General features: G+C 45.8%; 1 protein-coding gene across 6 annotated transcripts in view; it reads left to right on the plus strand.

The window, feature by feature from the left end:
- The window catches only part of MAN1A2 (mannosidase alpha class 1A member 2), a 79283-nt gene that overhangs the window by 50860 nt on the left and 5897 nt on the right, over positions 1 to 22526 (plus strand). For 3 of the 6 annotated variants that reach the window (XM_084835264.1, XM_084835269.1, XM_084835268.1), the window contains exons 11-12: positions 97 to 269; positions 12385 to 12500. In XM_084835264.1, coding sequence (XP_084691390.1) covers positions 97 to 269; positions 12385 to 12500 — 289 coding nt within the window. Of the gene's footprint in view, positions 1 to 96; positions 270 to 12384; positions 12501 to 15013; positions 15080 to 15476; positions 17150 to 22526 lie in introns of those variants that run through there. The other 3 variants (XM_084835266.1, XM_084835265.1, XM_084835267.1) reach the window with 3 other exon arrangements.

Genomic DNA, 22526 nt, shown 5'->3' on the forward strand with positions numbered 1-22526 from the left:
CAAACGTAGATTAATATTTTCCTCTAACTAGCATATGTGATATAGAAATTCTATAAAGTTTTGATGGATTACATTTCCCCCATCTTTCCTCTGCAGCATTAAAACTGGGTCCTGAAGCTTTCAAATTTGATGGTGGTGTGGAGGCAGTAGCAGTGCGACAGAATGAAAAATACTACATTTTAAGACCAGAGGTGATAGAAACCTATTGGTATATGTGGCGATTCACACATGATCCCAAATACAGGCAGTGGGGATGGGAGGCAGCACAGGTAACTATTGACTGCTTTTCCGTATGAAAGTCAAAATGTTTAGCGGCAATCCATCTCACGTGTGAAGTATTTTGTTTTTGGATAGTTGCCTGCTTCACAGGTGGTGAAACTAAAAAAAAAGGTAGGGAAAATGAACTAACTACCCATCAACTCAGTACTAAGAATGGAATATCAAAAGTTCTGATTCCTCGTTCCTCTTCCTATCAATTGGTCACAAAAGCTTTACCTACACTAGAAAATGACATTATGATAAAAAGTGCTACTTTAAAGCCCTGCTCTACGAGTAACAAAATTGAGCTGTAAAATGAGCATTGGAATAAAAGCAATTCTGTACATTCATACAATTTTTCAGTGGCAGCTTGTTGGAACATAACATGAGAGTTGAAACACAAGAGAATAGTATCACTCTCGCTGGGTTATACCATTCCAGACCAGACATACCATTCTCCCTCACCCCCAGAAGTGGGTGAGGGGGGAACCTGTCTGAATGATGTCCCATATAAGAATCTTCCCACAACCAAAAAGGTAGTATGTCAGGGAGAGCCTGACATGACATGCAGAGAAGGGATTTATGTATGATTTAGATATTCCCATTGCAGTCTGATATGGTGCAATCCAGAGCTGCAGCATGCAATTCTCTTTATTCTCTGTTGCAATTCTCCTTATTCTGTGTTCCAATTCTAAGCCATCGGTTACATATAGGCCTAGGTGTGGCTATTTTAGCAAGTCTTCATGTATGTCATGTTAGAGATGGAGCTGTAAGTAGCTGCATTTTAAGATGTACCTGGTATATTTTTTTTTACAGTACAGTCCTATACAGATCTATTCCAGAAGTAAATTCAGCATGGCTTGCTCCCATGTTGGTGGGTATAGGATTGCAGCTTTGCCAATTAAGAAAATAGATGAAATTTAAAATAAAAGTTGAAATTGAAACTATCAACTTTGTGATGAACAAAGGAAGGTTTGATTATCTGGGTTTAGAAACAGAATGTAAACCTAAATATGATCATGCAGAAACAGAAGAAATTCATATTTTAGAGGGGAAAGCTCACAAATTTATTTATTTATTTGAAGCATTTTTTGTTGCTCCTCAGTGAAAAAGGCTCCCAGAGTAGATTATATATGATCAATTAAATGTCAGTCCCTGCCTGAGGGCTTACAGTCTAAAAAGACATGACAGACCAAGAAAAAGGACTGCGGAGGGAAGAGGGACAGTTTTAATTCTTTCAGCGGGGCTTCCCTCTCTCATCTCCCTCAGTACAGCCTGCTGGAATGGCCGCTGCTGGTGACACCTTTCCTCTAATGTAATTGATGAGTGGCAGTACATTTAGATATTCGGTTAAATTTTATTACAGTATATCAGCATTAAACACAATCTGCAATTCTATATGCATATGCAGTATATGCCTATGCATGTTTACTCAGGAGTAAGTAAGCCCCACTGACTTCAGTGGGGTTTACTCCATAGTAAATGTGCACAGGATTGCAGCATTAGTTGGAAGCGAGCCCACTGAACTCAATGGAACTTGTTTTGGAGTAACCTTGCATAGGATCAGACTGCAAGTGACCACAGTAACTGTAAAGCAAATTAGTATCATGTACCCATATTTATTTATATCCCGCTCCGTTTTGGTAACACAATATCCGTGAATACCTTAGCATCACTTAGCGTCAATCAGTGTCTAAAAGATCCATAGCTTCTGATTTTGAACTTTCACTTGGGAGTTGCATGGACTTCAGAAAACAGAAGGCTGCATGAATTGAAACAAGCTTCCCAACTGTGCCACATGTTAGCTTGTTCCTTGATTGTATGGGTGTGCTTTCAAACATTTATCAGTTTACTTCATTTGATGCAATGGTGGAGCGATTTGAGGCAGATGAGAAGCAGAGGTGTCAGAGGCTGTGTCGTAGCCCGGCATTGCACAATCTTGCAAAAGCAATGATTTGGATCCAGTATAAGCCTCCTCCAGGTGGAAGGGCTCCTTCCGTCTGCATGAAGCTTCTGACCCAGTGGAGGAATCCCTCTGGTGGAAAGTGGGGGAGGATCCTCAATTTCCCCTCTCTCCATAGAGTTTGCTATGCCCCCCTCTAATATGCTTCCTAGGGTTGGGAGACCCTCGAACAGTGGGGGAGGTGGCGCCTGGGTCTCCAGAGGGAGAGTGGAACTGGCAAAGATCACCTCCACCCTTTGGCCAGCAGGAGCGTCTGAGCAGAACACCACTCAGGGTATGCTCCTGCTGGTAAAAAAGGAGCTGGATTCAGCCTATTGTATTTGACAAACTTCTACTTTGCTCCAAATACCCCAAAATGTTTTTATTCTGAAATTTGGCACTTTTCCAACATCAGTCCTAAGAGTTGCTTGTTTATAGTAATCTAGACAAACTTGGTAGCAATGCTATTATCATTAACATTACTATCTTTATATCTTGGATCTAGGCATTTTGCAGAAATATAGTATTATTTTCAAATAATACTCTAAAAAGTAAGCTTCCTTTGAATGCTTCATTATGGTTGGATTCCAAAGAGAGAAACTGAGCCTATGGAAGCAGCGTTATTATACCTTGTGTGGAAATCCTGGAACAAATATAGGAAATTTTTGTGTTTGGATAAATCTTATATAGGTTCTAACCTGTTTTGACTGTTGTAGTGCATTGTACGTGGAACTGCCTTTTAAAATAGTCCAGAAACTGCAGTTTGTCCAAAATAGGGCTGCCAGATTATTAACTGGCACTTGATGGTTCAGTCATATTATACCAGTGCTTTATGAGCTGCACTGGCTGCATTTTGGGGCCCAATTTAAGCTGGTGGTTTTAACCTTTCAAGCCATTAACGACTTGGGGCCAGGTTACCTGAAAGACTGCCTTTACCTCCCTGGACCTTGAAAGCCTCTTTAGAGAGCCTGTTCTGTGGGTGGCCAGTAGGGAGGGGGCCTTCTTGGTGGAGAGGCTCATCTGGCACCATCTTTTTGGTCTTTCTTTTTGGTCTTTTGTGTTCAAGTGAATGCCTTTTTATTCATCTAGGCCTTTTAAATAATTAAAACAATGAGGCAACGTCTCAGGATGTTGAAAAGAATAGTTTTATTCCTTAAAGTAGCCCGCTTCAAGGAATAAAACTATGTATTTTTTCAACATGCTGGGATTTCGTTCCTTTGTTCTATTGGGTTATTTTGGATGTTCTCCAGTTTTGTTTGACCCTGACCCTCCGTTTAAACAATTAGCATTTTAAAACAACATCTTGGTTTTCACTATGTAAGGTGTGTCTTATTTTGTAAATTGAGCTGCAATTTAATTGATTGTATTTTCCTTCAGTAGAAATGAGATTTTTTAAATGCTAGATTTTAGTGGGTTTTGATGTTTTTAAATTTATTATCTTATATTTTTGGTATTGTATTATTTCTTGTTTGTAAGCTGCCTAGACAACATGTATTGATGGGCGTCTATATAAATCTAGTAGCTGTATTGTAGTAATTAAATAACAATAATTTGACGAAGAATTTAACAAGAACAAGAACGTAACAGGCCTTGGCTTTTACCAATTGATAGATTGGATCCATCAGTAGAGAGACTGGATAAAAATGTTCAAATAATTATTTTCACAGAATTACAAGGTAGAATTGAGGGAGGGACCATAGCCCCCTCTGCCCATTTGAACACTTTAAGGTCAGGCATTTTTTGTCTCATTGGTTAAGAAAATCAGAAGTAGGACTTTTTATTCTCTCACATTTGAAACTATTATAAATGGGGAAAGAGTCTTACAAGCAGTCTGTATTTGGGGTTATGGGCATATACTTAGGGTGGTGAGGTGTTGATAGCTGCAGTTTGTACATCAAGAGATAATTGTTTTATATTGTGGTCTCAATGGTGTTTGACATTGTATAGACCCTCTGGAACACTGTAGGAGGTGGAGCAGGGAGCTGCAGAAGGAAGGGGGAACTGGCAAAAATCACCCCCCCTTCCCTCCAGTGAGAGCTTCCACTGGATCTCTGTCTCTTTCCTGGATGGCAGGAACAACTTATCTTCTGCTTTTGCGGCATTTGGGCACAAAGTTCTGCAAAGAGGTGTAGGGTAGACACCGCTGATCCTTGAAAACCCAATCAGGACAGTCATTGTTCTCATCCCAAAGTGAGAAATGCTCAGAAGAAAATGGAAATGTTCTTACCATGAATGTCTGTTTTCTGAGTGTCGTGGAGGGCATTCCATCTGCCTCTTCTGCCAGGACCAGTGATATCTAGAGGCTTCTGCCATCGCTGTACATGCGCGGTGGTAGGCAGGGCTTTCCAGGGATTTTCCAGTGTTGTTCTTTTTTCTGTCATGTTCCGAATTACTGATGTTTCTTCTTCGTGGTCTCTGTGCATCACACATATGGGCTCTGCGCCTCCATAGAGAGAGCCTCGATTTGGGGAACTTCTAAAGCGGAGGAGTTTTGGGCAGGAACCCTTCCCCCACCGTCCAAGTGCACATATCCCTAGCGGGTTCCTGCCCCTTCCCTCAGTTATCTTTCGACCACCATTGCGTGTGCCTCATGGGGACTTCTCTATGTTTTGTCTTTGACAAAGCTCTTTTAAAAACAAAAAAGCTGAGATTTTATTCTGTCTTTTTCTCCTACTATCATTATTTCTGTGTTTATCTACATTTTTTAAATTTTATTTTTCATCTTCTTCATGATTGCCCTCATGGGCATATAGCCCTCAGGGCGCCTTTTAAAAAGTGCACCCATTGTGGGGCAAAGGTACCCCACAAGGACGGACACAATCTGTACCTGTTTTGCCTGGAAGAAGGGCATATTGTGGAAACTTGTCAACACTGCAACACCTTCTCCAAACAGGCAAGGAAAAATCACTCTGATCGGCTAAAAGCTGCATTGTGGAAAAGAGCATTAGAGTCCATCGAGGGCCCTAAGAAAATGGCAGAGGCTGTTTTTCCACCACAGCTGGCAGTTCTAGAGCCTGTAGTGGCAGGGTCCAAATCTCCTCAACGTTGTGCTTCACCAGGCACCCAACCCCCGCAAAACCAGGTCGGTCTTAAGTGTTAACACTCACAAAAAAGACTTTCAAAGAAAGTAAGAAGTTCTTAAAAATCTACCCTTCTGTCTTCTGAACAAAAGAAGCGAAAGAAGACCACCAAGAAGGCTCATGACGTTCCTTGGGACCGAGTTAAGGGCTCGCATGCCGATCCTTCTGTTCCTCGAATCCAGCTGCTGCCTCCTCTACCACCAGGCACGTCTGTTCGAGATGAGTCTTCTGCCTCCATCCCAACAATGCGTCGGGATTGACAACCAGTGATACCGACGCCATCGGTACCAGTGCCAGTACCCACACCGCTGCTCTTGGTGTCACCTGTTCAAACCATGCCGGCCCCACAGAGGGAGCCCCTCCTCCTAACATCCATATCGGAGGGTGGGATCAGAGAGCTGTCATCACTTAAGCCTCCACCTCACCCGCCCTGGCCAAGGCATGATCATCACAATCCCAGATGAGACAGGCATCCACGTTCGCTGGAGTTGGCGTGCTCCATAACATCGTCTCACCGGTCATACGAATCAAGTAGCTGGGGCCATCACTGTTACCGGGAGCACTCCAGGTCCCCACACTCTGAATGGGAAAGACATCCCTCTCACTGGCTCCATAAGACTATGGCAATGGGTTGCGCCGGATGGCAGTGTAAGGCAGTATCATCATTTGCTTGAACACCCGGTATGGAAGGAAGGTTGCCCCTGGATCTGGCTGTCAGGTACCATCTTGAAGGCACCAAATGATTCCATGCTGCCCACGCCAGAGTCTTTGCAGCCCCTTCCACAGGTTGTCCTTCCTCCTCCCGTGCATAGGTCTCCACTGACTCAGCCTCCAGCACCACCGCAACAGAGTTTAGCACAAACCCTGTTTCAAACCCTACCATCTCTTCTACCTTTGGTACCACAAACTGCTCCTCAATGAGCAGCACATTTGTCTGAAATAGAAGGCTACAAATCTGACTCTACTTCCGAGTCGCCCTATCCACTTTCACTCTCTTCTCCAGATACTTTGGTTGGGACCAATGAATCCATCTCTCCTGAAGATATGGGGAATTTGCTGACCAGATCCTCAGAATGGCACAAGCTCTGGGATTTGAAACACAGCAAGCCACGCCGTCCATCCAGGATCCTGTGTTTGATGCCATAAATGCAGAAACCTATAAACCAGTGGCTATTCCTTTGCTGCCTACCCCCAATGAAACCATCAAACAATCTTGTAATACCCTTCCATGGTGCCTCCAATATCGAAGCGCTTGGAGGGTATGTACCGCCTGCAGCACCCTAATGCAGAATACTTGTTCAAGCATCCCACACCCAATTCTATGGTAGCTGAGGCTGCACAAGGCAAGTCAGAGAAAGCACATTCCTCTCCCACTGACAAGGAGGGGAGAAGGTTAGATTTACTCGGCAGAAAACTTTACTCTTCTGCTATGATAGGCCTGAAGATCGCTAACTATCAAGCTGCAATGTCAACTTACCAGTTGCTGTTGTGGGACAAAGTGGGCAAGCTCCTCAATCTTTTGCCCAGTGATGAAAAGGAGATGGGTTGCCTCTTTAGAGCCGAAGCGTTTAAATTATCAAGACAACAGATAAATATGTCTTGCCACCAGACAAATTACAACTCGAAAGTCTTGGTGAGCTTAATCACCCTTCAACACGATGCTTGGCTTAGATACTCTAGTCTCCCTCAAGAAACAAGGGCAAGAATAAAAGATCTAATAAAAGATGGGCAAGGAGTGCTCAATGCAAAGATGGATGAAGCTTTGGACACAGTCCAGAAAGCTTGTACCACAGCCTGCCGGATAGGATTTCTCCTGCAATAGCAGCAACAACAGCAGCAACCTAGGTATCATCATTGGTACTAATCTTCTACCCCTCGATAGCAACCTTACAACACAAGATTGGGTCAGCAGCAACAACCACAATTGAGCAGGCAAGGAAAGTCTTTCCAGCTATCCAGGTCCCATAACTACCGTAGGAAACCTGACAGCAGGGGCAAATGGTACCTTTAACCTCCTGCTTTCTCCTCATTCAATCAACCAACAACCTCTAACCTTTGGGTTAGCCTGTCACAATACCATCTAGCCTGGCGAAACATCACAACAAACTCATGGGTCCTAACTATAGTCCGGAAAGGATATCAGATTGAATTCAATGCCAACCCTCCAGTTAGTACTGTGAAGGTGACGGCTCCATCTCCAGTCCTTCTTTACTGAGGTTCAGACCCCCCTCAACAAAGGAGCCATCCAGCCGGTCCTGCACAACCAACTGACGGGCGGTTTTTATTCCCAGTACTTCATGGTACCAAAATGGGATGGTGGCCTTTGAACAATAATGGATCTCAGGCAACTCAACGAGTATATCTCACCCAGGAAATTCCTCATGGTTACACTGGCTCCCATTCTCCCGAGGAGACTGGCTCACCTCTATCAACCTCAAAGACGCACACTTCCACATCATCATCGACCGGTCCCACCAACGCCGCCTGAGCTTTTCCATCGGTACCAATGCCTACCAGTTCAGCATTCTGCCTTTCAGTCTTGCCACTACTCCAAGAGTATTTATGAAGTGTATGGCAGTCATGTGTGCCCATCTTTGGTTTCAGGGTGTGAAAGTCTGCCCCTACATCGACAAGTGGCTTTTGGTGGTGTCAACAAGAACTCGGCTCCTGAGGTGCATAGAGGTGACCTGCAGTCTTCTCATAAGTCTGGGACTATATATCAACTTGGAGAAGTCTCATCTTGTGCCTACCCAGAACATAACGTTCATAGGGATGTTGTTGAATTCCCAAGTTGGACAAGCTTTCCTACCTGACACCAGACTGGAAATATTAGTTGTCTGTGCCTCAGAGATGCTGGCAAGCAAATCGACCACAGCGTACAAGATTCAGTGCTTATTGGGGTTTATGATGGCAACAGCGGCAGTCATTTGCTATGTGCGTTTACAGATGAGACCCCTACAAAATTGGTTCATCCACCATTTCAACAACGAGCTCACCGAGTGACTCTGTGACTTCCATCTGACATCACAGAACCCTTGTGGTGGTGATCAGTACCAACCAACTTGGATTGGGGGCTCCTATTCCTTCAGCCTCCCCCATCTGTGATTCTGACTACCGATGCGTGCCTTTTGGGAAGTGGGGCACATTGCCGAACTCTGACAGTACATGGCAGGTGGTCCACTGGTGAAGCTGCTCACTATGTAAACCTTCTAGAGCTAAGGGCAGTGGACAAAGCACTTTGTGCTTTTGAACTGGACCCGACAGGCAGGCAGGTCCAAGTAACATCAGACAACACGACCGTGACTGCATACCTGAACAAGTAAGGAGGTACCAGGTTGTTTCCACTTTTGGCCTTTATGCTTGAGGTCTTTGACTGGTGCATCCCACGTTGGAAAGGTTTAGTGGCTACTCATGTCACAGGTGTGGACAATGTTCTGGCCGATCTACTCAGTTGGACAGTGCTGACCTCCCATGAATGGGAACTGGACAGGTCTGTTCTGGGCAATGTCTTCAGGCTCTGGGAATGCCAAAGATCAGTCTATTGTAGATCACAAGCTGAATATGAGCCAACAATGTGATGTGGCTGCAAAAAAGTCAAAAGCTATTTGGGGCTGCATTAATAGAAGTATAGCTTTCAAATCCCATGAAGTACTAGTTCCCCTCTACTCAGCACTAGTTAGGCCTCATCTGAAATACTGTGTCTAGTTCTGAGCACCACACTTTAAGAAGGATGCAGACAAACTGGAGAGGGTTCAGAGGAGGGCAGCGAAGATGATCAGGGGACTGGAAACAAAGCCCTGTGAGGAGAGACTGAAAGAACTGGGCATGCTTAGCCTTGAGAAGAGAAGACTGAGGGGAGATGTGGTAGTGCTCTTCAAGTACTTGAAAGGCTGCCACAGAGAGGAAGGCCAGGATCTCTTCTCAATCATCCCAGAGTGCAGGACATGGAATAATGGGCTCGAGTTACAGGAAGCCAGATTCCAGCTGAACATCAGGAAAAACATCCTGACTGTTAGAGCAATACGACAATGGAACCAGTTACCCAAGGAGGTAGTGGGCTCTCCCACACTGGAGCCATTCAAGATGAAGCTGGACAGCCATCCATCAGGGATCCTTTGACCTGGATTCCTGCACTGAGCAGGGGGTTGGACTTGATGGTCTTATAGGCCCCTTCCAACCCTACTATTCTATGATTCTGTTTGCCACTGTGGACAGTGCCATGCACCCCAACTTCTGCACCAGAGCTGGACAAGGTCCAGGCTCGATAGGGGATGCCTTTGTTTTTCAGTGGGAAAGAGCTCTGTTCTACGTGTTTCCTCCCTTCCCATTAATAACCAGAGTCCTGGCAAAGATCGCGACAGACGGTATCGTCTGCATATTGATAACACCTTGGTGGCTATGCCAGCCTTGGTTTGCTCCTCTAATGCAGATGGCGCAAGGTCAGCACCAACATGTCTTATCAACGCCATCTCTTCTCACCAGGGAGAATGGCCGGATTCAATATCCCAATCTGTCCACTGTCTGCATGACAGCATGGAGGATCAACTGACTGATATTCCCATAGCCCCGGCTGTGGTACAGAGAATTTTGAATGCTGCACGTAAGCCGTCTACTCAGCAATCCTACTCAAGGAACTGGGCTATTTTTGTGGTGTTTGCTTGTCAAAAGAGCTTTCACCCAAGACGGTGCTCAGTGTACCAGGTTCTCCAGTTCTCCTCTCCCTTTTTGAGAAAGGACTAAAACTCTCCTCCCTCATAGTTTACCTGTCAGCTGTTTCAGCATTTCACCCTCCTGTTGGGGGGTTTTCAGTTTGTTCACATCTGACAGTGAAAAAATTCTTGAAAGGGATCAGGAATTTGGCACCTCCACCCCGATCTGCGGTACCAAGTGCCTTTCTGTTGTGCACTTTCATCAAAACCCTTTGAGCCACTCACTACTGTGGACTTATGTCTCCTTTCCTGGAAGGTGGTATTTCTGGTGGCCATAACATCTGCACGTCATGCCAGCGAGCTTTGTGCGCTCAGGGTAGACCAGCCATATCTCAATTTTCATGGAGATAAAGTGGTATTTCGACCTGATCCTGCTTTTTCACCCAAAGTTTTTCAGAGTTTCATTTGAATCAGGATGTTGTTTTGCCTGCTTTATTTGCCTCCCCATCTGTGCCTTTGGAGTTGACCCTACACACACTCAACGTGCACTGTGCCCTGGCTTTTTACAAGGTGAGAGCTGAACAGTTTCGTTTGTCACCTCGTCTCTTCGTCTGCTGTGGCAGTAAGCGGAGGGGCCAGCCTCTGTCCACTCAGCGCCTTGCTTCGTGGATTGTTAAGATTGTCGAGCTGTTGTATGAGTTGGCTGGGCTTGAACTGCCTGCCCGAGTTAGAGCTCAGTCTACTCGTGCAGCAGCGACGTCTGTTGCATTCAACAGAGGGGTTTCCAGCCCCAACCTGTGCTGCATGGCCACCTTGCTGACACCGTCCACCTTTGGACACTCAGGCAAGAGCTGACTGTGCCTTTGGTTGTGACATCCTTTCATCTGTATAGTAATAGGACACCAGCCCACTTCCACTGTAAGTTAGCTTGCTACTCACCCATACATGTGATGCACAGAGACCACAAAGAAGAAAGACAGGTTGCTACCTGTAACTGTAGTTCTTCAAGTGGTCACCTGTGCATTCACACAATCCACCCACCATCCCCGCTTCAGTGTCATATTCAAGTTCGATGTTGGGCACTGAAGTGTATACTTCTCTCAATTATGAGGCCGCAACGTCGGTCTCAAGGAACTGAGGGAAGAGGCGGGTATCCACTAGGGATATGCATACTGGACAGTGGGGCAAGGGTTCCCACCTAAAACTCCTCAGCTTTAGAATTTCCTGAATCAAGGCTGTGCGCAGGCGCAGAGCCAATATGTGTGAATGCACAGATGACCACTCAAAGAACTACAGTTACAGGTAGCAACCTTTCTTTATTGTTCCATAGCAGTTCTCAGTGAGGGACCAAATTATGGTTGGTGTCAGTGTAGAGGACAGGCTGTTGATGGCACTGTTCCAGAGAAAGCGGTCAAGGGGCAGTCTTGCTCTTCCAGTCAATCTGGGGATCAGGATAGCTTCTCCCCTTGGAGAGAGCAAAGATGAGGGGCAGTGTCCAGTGCTGCCCACACGCCAGCGAGGCCCATGGCTAGAGAAACGAGTAGCTAGCAGTTCTTATAGCAACTGAAAATGAGCAGAAACGGTCATTTCCCAAATGGAGAGGGTCAGTGGAGCTTGCAGGAGGGAGCTCCACAGATCTGTCCATATCCATAAATGAGTGTTTCTGGGGTTTCTTTAGGAAGTGCTAACTGTTGCGCTAGCAGTGGGCCCTACAGGCACAATGGAATGAGTGGAAGCACAACAGCAGTATTGGGTACTGCCATAGAAGTGTACCCTGCCTGTTTGCTCCAGGAGGAGGTGCCATCCAAGGTGAGGAATGCCCTCTGTCATGCTCAGAGGACAGAAATACACAGTATGAGAATTTCTGAGCTTTGTTGCTTTGATCCCAAATAATGAGATAAAGGAGGTAAAGGAACACTTTCCCTTTTTTAGACTGATGTCTTCATGTGGCACGCTTCATACAAGAAACCCTTAGTAGTATTGCATGGGCAATCAAGTGTAATAGCACAGTTTAATTACTGGTGAAATAATCATAAGAACAAGAGGCATCCCATAACTTATGATGAACCTTAATATGCTGTCTCTGATCTGAAGATGTTCCTTAAAAATTACAAAAACAGTTGGGTACAAAATCTTTTAAAAGAGGAATTTAGGAATAATGTTCCATATTTCTACTGGTTTGTGAGAACAGATTAAACAGACATTTTGGCTGTAGTAGTCCAAGAGTTGGTACTATGCTACCATAATCATAAGGAGCCATGCTCATATCCACTGTGCAACTTTTACCTTTTCTTGCAGTTACAAATACCTGGTGTTAGTCTTATTTTTCTCCTGCCTTCCCGCATTTTGGTTATGTAGTATTCCACACTGTGATACCATTGAATGGGACCTAACTGGACCCATTTGTGAAGTTTGGGCTGGTGGAGCATTTATTATGTTTCCCCCTTTTGTATAGGCCATTGACAAGTACTGCCGAGTGAGTGGTGGATTTTCTGGCGTGAAGGATGTCTACTCCTCAGCTCCTACTTACGATGATGTCCAGCAAAGCTTCTTTCTTGCTGAAACACTAAAGTAAGCAGATTTTCTTCTTGATATTTGTCTGAGGAAGCTTGGAACTGTGAAGATAATGTTAAGATATGCCGTTCTTATAGGATTGTTGTTCATTTAATTATTATTTTTCTCATATGCTGTATTTTTTATTTTTTTGTAAACTACTCTGGAATTGATCTTGATGAAGGGCAGTATAAAATGTTTTAAATGATTAGGGGCGCAATCCTGTTCATGTTTAGACAGAAAAAAGTCCTACAACTTCCAGCATGCCAGCCTTTTTTCTGTCTAAACATGCATGGGATTGCGTCCTAAACGTAACATTTTGAGTTACTTTTGAGTTACGTTTGAGAGCAATAATCCCCCAGCACCACCTTCTGGAATCGGCCATCCAAGTAGGAGCGGAACCACTGTACTGCAGTGTCTCCAACTCCTAACCCAGACAACCTATCCAGAAGGATACCATGGTCGATGGTATCGAAAGTCGCTGAGAGGTCCAGGAGAATCAACAGGGTCGCACTCCCCCTGTCCCTCTCCCGGCAGAGGTCATCCCACAGGGCGACCAAGGCAGTTTCCGTTCCAAAACCAGGCCTGAAGCCCGATTGAAATGGATCTAGATAATCCGTTTCATTCAACAGTGCCTGGAGCTGTCCTACAACCACCCGCTCAAGCACCTTGCCCAGGAAGGGGATGTTGGCCACTGGCCTATAATTGTTAACATCCTCTGGGTCCAGGTTAGGCTTTTTCAGGAGTGGTCTAATTACCGCCTCTTTTAAAGCGGCAGGCACCACTCCCTCTCTCAAGGAGGAATTTACAACCTCCTGGACCCAGCCAGACATCCCCTCCTTGTTTGATTTAATAAGCCATGAAGGGCAAGGGTCAAGCACACAAGTGGTCGATCGGACTTGGCCAAGCACCTTGTCCGCATCCTCAGGCCTCAGTAACTGAAACTCATCCAATAAAACTGGACCAGACGGTGCTGTGGTGGTGTCCAATTAATGGTGGTGTCCAATTCATGACGAATCTGAGCGACTTTATCCTCAAAGTGCTGTGCAAACTTGTCACAGCGTGCTACCGCGGGTTCCACCATCTCTCTTCCTGGCCCAGAATGTAACAGGCCGCGAACCACTCGGAAAAGGTCCGCTGGACGACACTGAGAAGATGCAATGCTGGTGGAAAAGAACTGTCTCTTTGCCACCCTCACCGCCACAGAGTAGGCTCGATAGTGGGCTCTTACCTGTGTTCGGTCAGACTCAGCACGAGTTTTCCTCCACCTGCGTTCTAGCCGTCTCCCCTCTTGCTTCATTGCCCTCAGCTCAGGTGTATACCAAGGAGCTGGCCGGGCTCTGCTCAGAGGGAGAGGGCGCTTGGGAGCGATTGTGTCAACCGCCCGAGTCATCTCTGCATTCCACGGAGCGACCTGGGCTTCGACAGGAGCACCAGCCATACCAGCAGGAAAATCCCCCAGAGCCCTCTGGAATCCATCGGAATCCATTAATCTCCGGGGGCGGACCATTTTAATAGGTCCCCCACCCTTGCAGAGGGGAAAGGCTGCCAGGAGTCTAAACCTCAGCAGGAAGTGATCTGACCATGACAAAGGGACAGATGTTAATTCCTCCACTTTCAGATCACCATCCTCCTGCCCAGTCGAGAAAACCAGATCAAGCATGTGTCCTTTTGTATGCGTTGGGCCGATGACATGTTGGGACAGCCCCATGGTTGTCATGGCAGCCATGAAGTCCTGAGCTGCCCCGGATACAGCGGCCTCAGCATGGAAGTTGAGATCCCCCAGGACCATCATCCTGGGGGTCCTCAACACCAAGTCCGAGACCACCTCCGTCAGCTCAGGCAGGGAGTCTGATGGGCAGCGGGGTGGGTGGTACACCAACAGAATCCCTAATCTATCCCGGGTACCCAACACAAGGTACAAACACTCAAGATCTGCACTCGAATGAGCAGGAAGCCTGGAGAGGGAGATTGAATTCCTATAGACCACGGCAACCCCCCCTCCCCGACCCTCAAGTCGGTGTTGGTGCTGCACCGAGTACCCAGGAGGGCACAGCTGGGAGAGAGTGACCCCTCCCAGTTCCCCCACCCAGGTCTCAGCAATACATGCCAGGTCAGCCCCCTCATCCACAATCAAATCATGGATGAGAGAGATTTTATTGTGGGCCGACCTGGCATTCAGCAGCAGCACCACCAGACCCGAGGGCAGACTGGTAAGGCTGCCAGGAACCATCAGGTTGGGGGAAGAACCAGAAGAGGGGACAGCTGTAAGGTGTCTAGCCCCTCTTCTCCTCAGCTGGCCTGTTAATCCCCCAACGCCATACCTCCCCCTGCCCGTGACCACAGTTATAGTGGCACCTCCCCGACCCCCTGAGTTGCCCAATAGTCCTCCCAGGCACATATTAAAAGGTTAGGATGTAAAATGCACAACAGTTTAAAAAAATATAAAAGATAAAAGAGATAAAAGAGAACAGCAGATAAAGAAGGAGCAGATAAAGTCCACGTTTGCCCCTTTCCCCTTGTCTTTAAAGCTGCTGCCCTCTGCTGCTGCTATTTGCTGCTGGTATCTGTGGCTGCTGGTGTCTCTGGAGAGGCAGGTGGGTAGGTCTTCAGATCCTTCGCGACTCCAAGTGCGACACTAAGTGCGCACTTAGCTTCGCACTTGGCGCGACGCCGAGGCGCATGCCGAGGCGCTGCCTCTGGCAGCCCTGCCTTAAGTACCTGTTGGCGGGGGCAGAAGCGTCATAGGGAAGCTTCTCGTGGAATCAGTTTGTATAGTTGTTTTTGCTTGGCGTTTTATTCTCTCTTTTTCTTTGCTTTTCCTTCTTAGTTATTTCTCTGCTCATGTTTGAATTTTTGTTTCTTTTGTTTACCGTGATCCTCTGATCGCCCGTGAGGGCATATAGACCTCAGGGCTCCCTTAGGAAATGTGTGCAGTGCAGGAGTAAGCTGCCCCCCTCAGATGGCCACTCCTTATGCCTTCTGTGCTTACAGGAAAGGCAAGTAGTAGAATCGTGCCCGAATTGCCAGCTGAAGTCATCAGCAAATTTGAGAGAAGAAATGTCTAATACCCAATCTCCTCAAATACAGCCAACTTCTCCTTGAGCCTCTGCTCAAGATATATCTGCGCCGGAGCTGCCACCAACACCGGGCTGGACGCTAGCCTTAACCTTAGCCAAAAAATTGACTAAAAAAGCTAAGAGTTCAAAGCAGATCAGTAAAATGGAGACTGAGCCCAAAAGGAAAAGGGCTAAAACGATAGGCGTTATCAAAGATGGGACTACCCAGATGATGATCGCTATTACCAAAGACCATCAGCCACAGTGTCAGTACTGCCTGGTAACAAAGGTACTTTCCTTGCCCCACCTACAGTATCGAGGAGTTCAAAACCACCACTCATGATCGGGGTAGAAAACAATACAGACAACACCCCTTCGATCACAATTGGGGAAGGGGAGCAGATAGGGCAGAATCTGTGGCTCCACCATCAGTACCATTGGATGGCATCCTACCTTTGCCTCAAACGTCACGTTTTACAGACATTATACAGTCTCCTTCTCGGACAGTTTTTTCTTCAAAGGACTTGTCAGATCTTTTTCAGGGGAACCTACTCAGTTTCAGATGTTATCAGAAACTCCCAAATTTTTTAGTACCATCAGTTGAATCTCCGGTATCGGAAGAGTACTTGACAGAGTCCACTTTGCCTTCATCTTGTCAGCCTTCTGTCTCTTCAGCCGTGGCATCGCAAGAGGTCATTTCCCCATCAGAAGATTTGGGACAGTTTGCTGCACAAATGCTTTGAATGGCTCAGTCATTGGGACTATTGGCACAGCAAGTGACTCCTGCTGCGCAAGATCCAGTATGTGATGCCATAAATACAGAATCGCCGTGGCCAGTTTCGATTCCAATGTTGCCTGCACTACTTACGGTGATTAAGCAGTCATGGAAAAGCCTCTCATCTATGCCACCTACATCTAAAAGATGAGAAGGTTTATATAAGATCCAAGAGGCAGATGCTGAATTCCTGTTCCAGCACCCAGCATCAAATTCAGTTGTAGTGGAAGCTGCTTAGACAGCTGCTTAAATCTCATAGACAGCACTCCTGCCCTGTTGACAAGGAGGGGCGTCAGCTTGACCTTTTAGGCAGGCGACTGTATTCTTCGGCGTCACCAGGACTTAAAGTTGCTAATTACCAGGCTGCTATGTCTGGCTATCAACTCCTGTTCTGGGATAAGGCTAGCAAGCTTATGGATCACCTTCCGGATGATAAGAAGGAGTTGGCACGCCTGTTTCATGCTGAGGCACAGAAATTATCGAGGCAGCAAATCCACACAGTGATGCATCAAATAGATTGTGATTCTAAGGTCCCCGCAGAAGCAATAGCATTGCGCTGACATGCATAGTTGAGGTCGGCAGGCCTTTCTCATGAGGCGCACTCAAGAATTGAGGACCTGCCCTTCAGCGGGCAGGGTTTATTTAATACCAAAAACAGATGAGGGCTTAGACTCAATTCAGAAGGCTCGAACAACTGCAAAATGGATGGGCTTCACACAGCAGCATCAGCAATAACTGTGACAGAGGCGCTGGTACCGACAATTTTCTGCTTCCTTCCAGCCTCAACAGGCATCATTCCAGCAACAGAGGCAGAGGCAGACACCTTGCCGACGGTACTAGTCATCTAAATTCAGGCATCCTCAGCACAAAGTGGATGGGGGAGGAAAATGGCATCTTTGACTTCTGCTCACCAATAGAAAATCTTATTAAAGAAAATCTTCTTACAGCAGCAGTCTTTTATCTTACAGATAAAACAGCAAAGTTAAAAGACTATAATGCTAAATTGCTGGGAAAATAAAAAGGTCTAAACCTGGCACCTGAAAGAGTACAATGTAGGTGCCAGGCGAACCTCTCTAGGGAGTTCATTCCGTAGCCAGGGTGCCACAGCAGAAAAGGCCCTCTTCCTGGTAGCCATCCACTTCATTTCCTTCGGCAGGGGCTCCCAGAGGAGGACTCTTGAATATGATCTTAGGGTCCAGGCAGGTAGATACAGTGCCTTGCATAAATATTCACACACACCCCTTTGACTTTCCGCATTTTGTTGTATTACAGCCTGGAATTAAAATGGATTTAATTGGCATTTTTTACCATTTGATTTTCACAACATACTTAACACTTTGAAGTGCAAAATATTTGTATTGTGGCACAAAAGTTAAACAAAAACAAACTGGCATTTGTTGGTTGCATAAGTATTCACCCCCCTGAGTCAATACTTGGTAGAAGCACCTTTGGCAGCAATTACAGCTGTGAGTCTTCTTGGGTAAGTCTCTACCAGCTTTGCGCATCTGCATCCTGCAATTCTTGCCCATTCTTCTTGGCAGAATTGCTCAAGTTCTGTCAGGTTGGATGGGGCCAATTGGTGAACAGCAATTTTCAAGTCTTGCCACAGATTCTCAATTGGAATGAGGCCATTCTGGGCCATTCGACTGGGCCATTCGAAGACATTCAGGTTCTTGTTTTTAAACCATTCCAGTATAACTTTGGCTGTGTGTTTAGGGTCATTCTCCTGCTGGTGTAGCAGCCATATCAGGGGTCAGACTAAGTAGCCTCATGCAGTCTCATGCTTCATGTTCTTGCTGAGCTCTTTCTCCCTTGAATATATTGTTGTAAGCTGACGAGACACAGGAATTCCTTATCTTGTCAAAGGTCATACAGTTGTATATCTTGTTCTCTGCTGTTCTCTTCTGTTCTCTCCTTATCATGGCTACCCTATAACCCAGTTCTTGTATTATAAACAATAGTGCTAAGAGAAGAAATGTTGAGGATTGCAACCCCATGCGGGAGGGGGAGGAGGAGCCGTTTCATATGTGTCACAATGTCTATAAAACCAATGTGCTAATGTAAATCGGGGCTTCTGGCTCTTTGGAAATGATTCCAGCCTTAAGCCCGCGCGTTAAATAAAGAATCTCTTTTTCCTTCACTCCGTGGTCTCTCTGACTCTGGGTTCTGCAACATAAATGGTGCCGTGACTCGGATGTGGCAGGCTCTGAGCCAGACAGGTGGCAGTTGCCTGCTCTTGATCGCCGCACCGGGAAGACGAGCTCGGCGCATGCCTCCCTTTCTTGGCGCCACCGACCTTTTTGTCGAGTGAATGGGAGAAAGCCTGCACCGGGATCGCCCAAACGGTAGTGAGCAGCAAGAGAACCTTGGGAAACGGAGGAAGGAACTTGAGCCCTGCCTGTATCGCAGCTGCAATTGAGTTGAAACCCACATTGGAAGCCTTCAGGAGAAAGGCAAGTATATGGGAAAAAGAGGGCCCCGCCTTTAGGGAGAAAGGCCACTGGGCAGAAAAAAAGAGGGCCCCGCCTCATGAAGAAGGTCAGTGTTGGTGGTATACGTATACAAAAGAACCTACTCCTTGCGGGTAGAAGGGGGGCTTGATCACACCCCCGAGTGGGCGCCAGTACCTAGCACGCCAGTACTCAGTAGGAAGCTGGGGAAGCCGTTTTCCGCTCTGGTAAAAAGTGGGAAAAGTGGGTGGCAGGGACATATGGATGTAGTGGAGAGATTGATGATTGTGTGAGTGGCTACTGCGGTTTCTGACGCATACCGTTGACCGTCCGGGTGCCCAGGCCAGTAGCAAAGTGCGTGATGTGAAAAATCCTCTTGTGTCGGCCAGTGAGACCCCTTACTCACTGACCAATTCCCATTCCCTAATTGTGTCTGTCTTCAATTTAGGAGGGAGGCTATGGGTGGTGGGGGAAGCAAACCTTGCACCCCCTTGAGATGTATGTCAAACAAAGAAGGAAAAAGGTTTTTTTAAAAGATTCAGAATAGAGAGAGAAAACAGCAAAAAGCTCAAGGTCGAGCTGAGAGGAAAAAAAACAAGATCTGAGGCTGTTAATTAGAAAAATGTTGCAGGACAGTCTGGCTTTTAACAAAGCGTGGGAGCGTGAGAGTGTAAGGCCAAAGACGTAGCTGTTAGCCTAGCGCGCCGAGAGGGGGGGGGGCAGGAAAATTGCCCACAACGTTCTGAGTTGTGCAACATCATCACCTCGCCTAATTGAGATAAAATCCCTAAGAAATGGAAACTGAAAATGAAGACCCAGAAGATGAAGGCAAAATAGAAAATAAAGGTGAAGAATCAGCCCCCAGAGCACAGGCTAGACCCCTCTTCGAGTGAAAAGTGTGCCATAAGACTGTCCCAAAGCAGAATGAAGCGGAGAGACCATGTTGAAGATCTCTGTCAAGGTAACCGTGTTTAGCTTTGAACTGTGTTAGAATTGCATAGAGCCTGTAGCTACTGACCATCGGCTATATGATTTCTGAAGAGCGTAACCATTAAGCTTTTGCCGTGGGATTCCCTGCAATGAAGAAATCTCACTGATTTGAGTGTCCAGTGTTACACTGCCAAAGTGTGTGTGCTAAAGAGACCGAGAAACCAGACAGCATGTTCCTGGCCAAGCCAAAATCACGCTACTTCCATGCTCCTGAAAGCTGCAATAAACTGTGTAAGCTGGGAGACCCAACCTGATTGAGAAGAAAAGAAAATATTGGAGCAACTGTCTTAAAAAACAATGAGATCTGTGTAGCTGGCTGGCTGACGCTGTCAGTGATGTTACAACTTTAAATTAAGACTGTTTTCCTGTTTGAGACCCCAGCGAAGAAAGCTGACCCGAGTTATTTGTTGCCCGTGCCAAAGCAAGAATTTGGTGGCCCTGTACCTCATCGTGTCCTGTTTTGAGCTTGAGATTTACAAATACAAACAAACTGAGAAGCCTGCCTTTGAAGTCCTGCAAATCACCCCACCGCCTCCCCGAAGATTAATGGCTGCCTGAAAAATGCAAGTATAAGGCGATGCCCATCACCCCCCAGCGTCCTGAGTTTCGGCACTCAGTGTTTCAGTGCTTTCGTGTACCAGGTTAGAAAAGAAAAAAAAAGAGTAAGTTTTTAAAATGTCTGTGAGAGAACCTGACAGAAGTAAAATAAAATTTACAGAGGAGTTGCCCAAGTTAAAGTGTCATGGCTAGAGAGCTGAGCTGTGCCGCTCTGTTTAGACAGAGGCCTTGCTAAAAAGTTAAAGGCCCTTGTCTGTCAAAAGGGGTGTAGGGCCACACTTTCCCTTTTTAAACTCATGCAAAAGTAGAGAGCCTTTGCTGGAAACATCGCATCTTCATTGCCCAGAGCCTTCACTGTTTGCCTCCATCATCATCTGGGCTTTTTAGAGACACTCTGCACATGAACTAAAATTTTAAATTGTCAAAGACTTGCCATGGACAGTGCTGTGAAGCTTTTGATAAACTTGAACTCTCATCGCTGTGGACCATGTGTCTATGTTTGTAGTCAGCTCAGTGTACAGCAGGCTAAGTTTGATTTATAACTTTTAGATTTCCTTCTGCTAAAACTCATGCAGCATAGAGTTGCTGATGCAAAAATGGTGACCTAGAACTCTGCATGTGTGGGTATGCCCGTCCCTTGATTTTAATGAGCCCTGAGCTTTCAGCCAGAAGAGCAGTATAATTGCTGGATCTGCTCCATCATGCCTTACCATGCAAAAAGTGTTTTCCATTCATTGTGTTAAATTGCAGAAAAAGTTTGTTGTGTATATTTTATGATTTCTTAAATATCATGAAATATATGTGATATTTGCAAATTAGTGTTAGTTGCAACTCCAAATGATACTAAGTGTAGTTCCCAATGGATGACGAAGAGAAAAGACAAAAGCAAGTAGAAAAGAAAAAATAGAGAAAGTAGAAGACAGATAGAGAAGAGAGAAAAAGAAAAGGCAAAAGGCAAAGAAAAAACATTTGTAAAAAAGAAGCGTGGCCATAGTTGCCCCCAGGGTAAATTAAAAGCAGCTGATTGTGCCTGGAGCTTATTACCTGGGGTAAAGTAGCCACAATAATGTAATAGTTCTTTAAGATAAAGAAAATCTAACTAGAAGGAGAAGAAGAGCCTATCCCAAATGTGTGTCAGTGGGACTAGTGTAAGGCAGAAAAGTTTAAGTAAGTTTAACTTGAAAAAGACAAATAAAGGGACAAGGCTGGTGCATGGAGCAGAAAGTTTTGTGTAAAAAGTTTGAAACATGATCTGCAATACAGGCAGATCAGCAAAGAAAAAGAAAGCAAAAGAAAGAGAAAAAATTTGTCTTCCCATACTAATAAATAAAAGTGTTATCAAGCACTTTGGGAAGCGAAATTGTTTACAGGAAGCTGTGCCTGAGAACCAAACACTTCTAGCCTATGCTGAAAATGCTTGCTAGTGTTGTGCTGCCTCATGGGTAACATGTATGGTATAAAACCCATTTAGCCCAATAGCTCGTGGTTCAGAGAAGCTGTCTGATCCAACCATTAAGTACGCCTGTGTGCTGTAAGTTACCCAATAAAGTCTCCTTGTAAATAAATCTCCCCCCCGCTGGAATCCCAAAACACAAGTTGGGCTAGAGCGCCTCACCCAGTATCAAACCCTGCTGTTAAAAGCCATGAAAGCAGGTATGAAGAAGTCAGTTAATATGACCAAAGTGTCTAAAGTGCTGCAAGGTGCCACCAAGGCCCCAGAGCGTACTTGGAGCGTCTTTCAAATGCCTATCGCCAGTATACCTCCCTCAACCCAGAGGCCCAAGAAGACATAGATGAAATAAGAAAAGAAGAAGACCCAGCAGAGGCAGAAGATTCTTAAAAAAGAACCAGTGTGCCCAGTGTGGACAAGATGGACATTAGTGGCATGAATGCTCAAATAAAATAAATCAAATACACAAAAGAGAAAACAAAGGGGCCAGAATGGGCGAAGAGGGAGACAGCTTGAGAAGGGCCGTGACATTGACTGTGAGGGGCCGTGACATTGACTTCATAATTGACACTGGAGCAGCATCAAGAGCAAGCAAACGTTAGCCTTAAACAAGAAGTCCAAACACTGAGCAAAGGTCTTCAAGCCCAGCCTCGCTTTGTCTTAGAAAATAAGCCCCCAATTCCCATCACAGAAGTTCATCCTTTCCAACCAAGAGTTAAAGTATGAGTTAAAGAGGGAAAAATAACCCTTTGACTCCCAGAT

Source organism: Heloderma suspectum, chromosome 2, assembly GCF_057233095.1.
Source record: "Heloderma suspectum isolate Gila_16-S chromosome 2, 16-S_ref, whole genome shotgun sequence".
Taxonomy (NCBI): Eukaryota; Metazoa; Chordata; class Lepidosauria; order Squamata; family Helodermatidae; genus Heloderma; species Heloderma suspectum.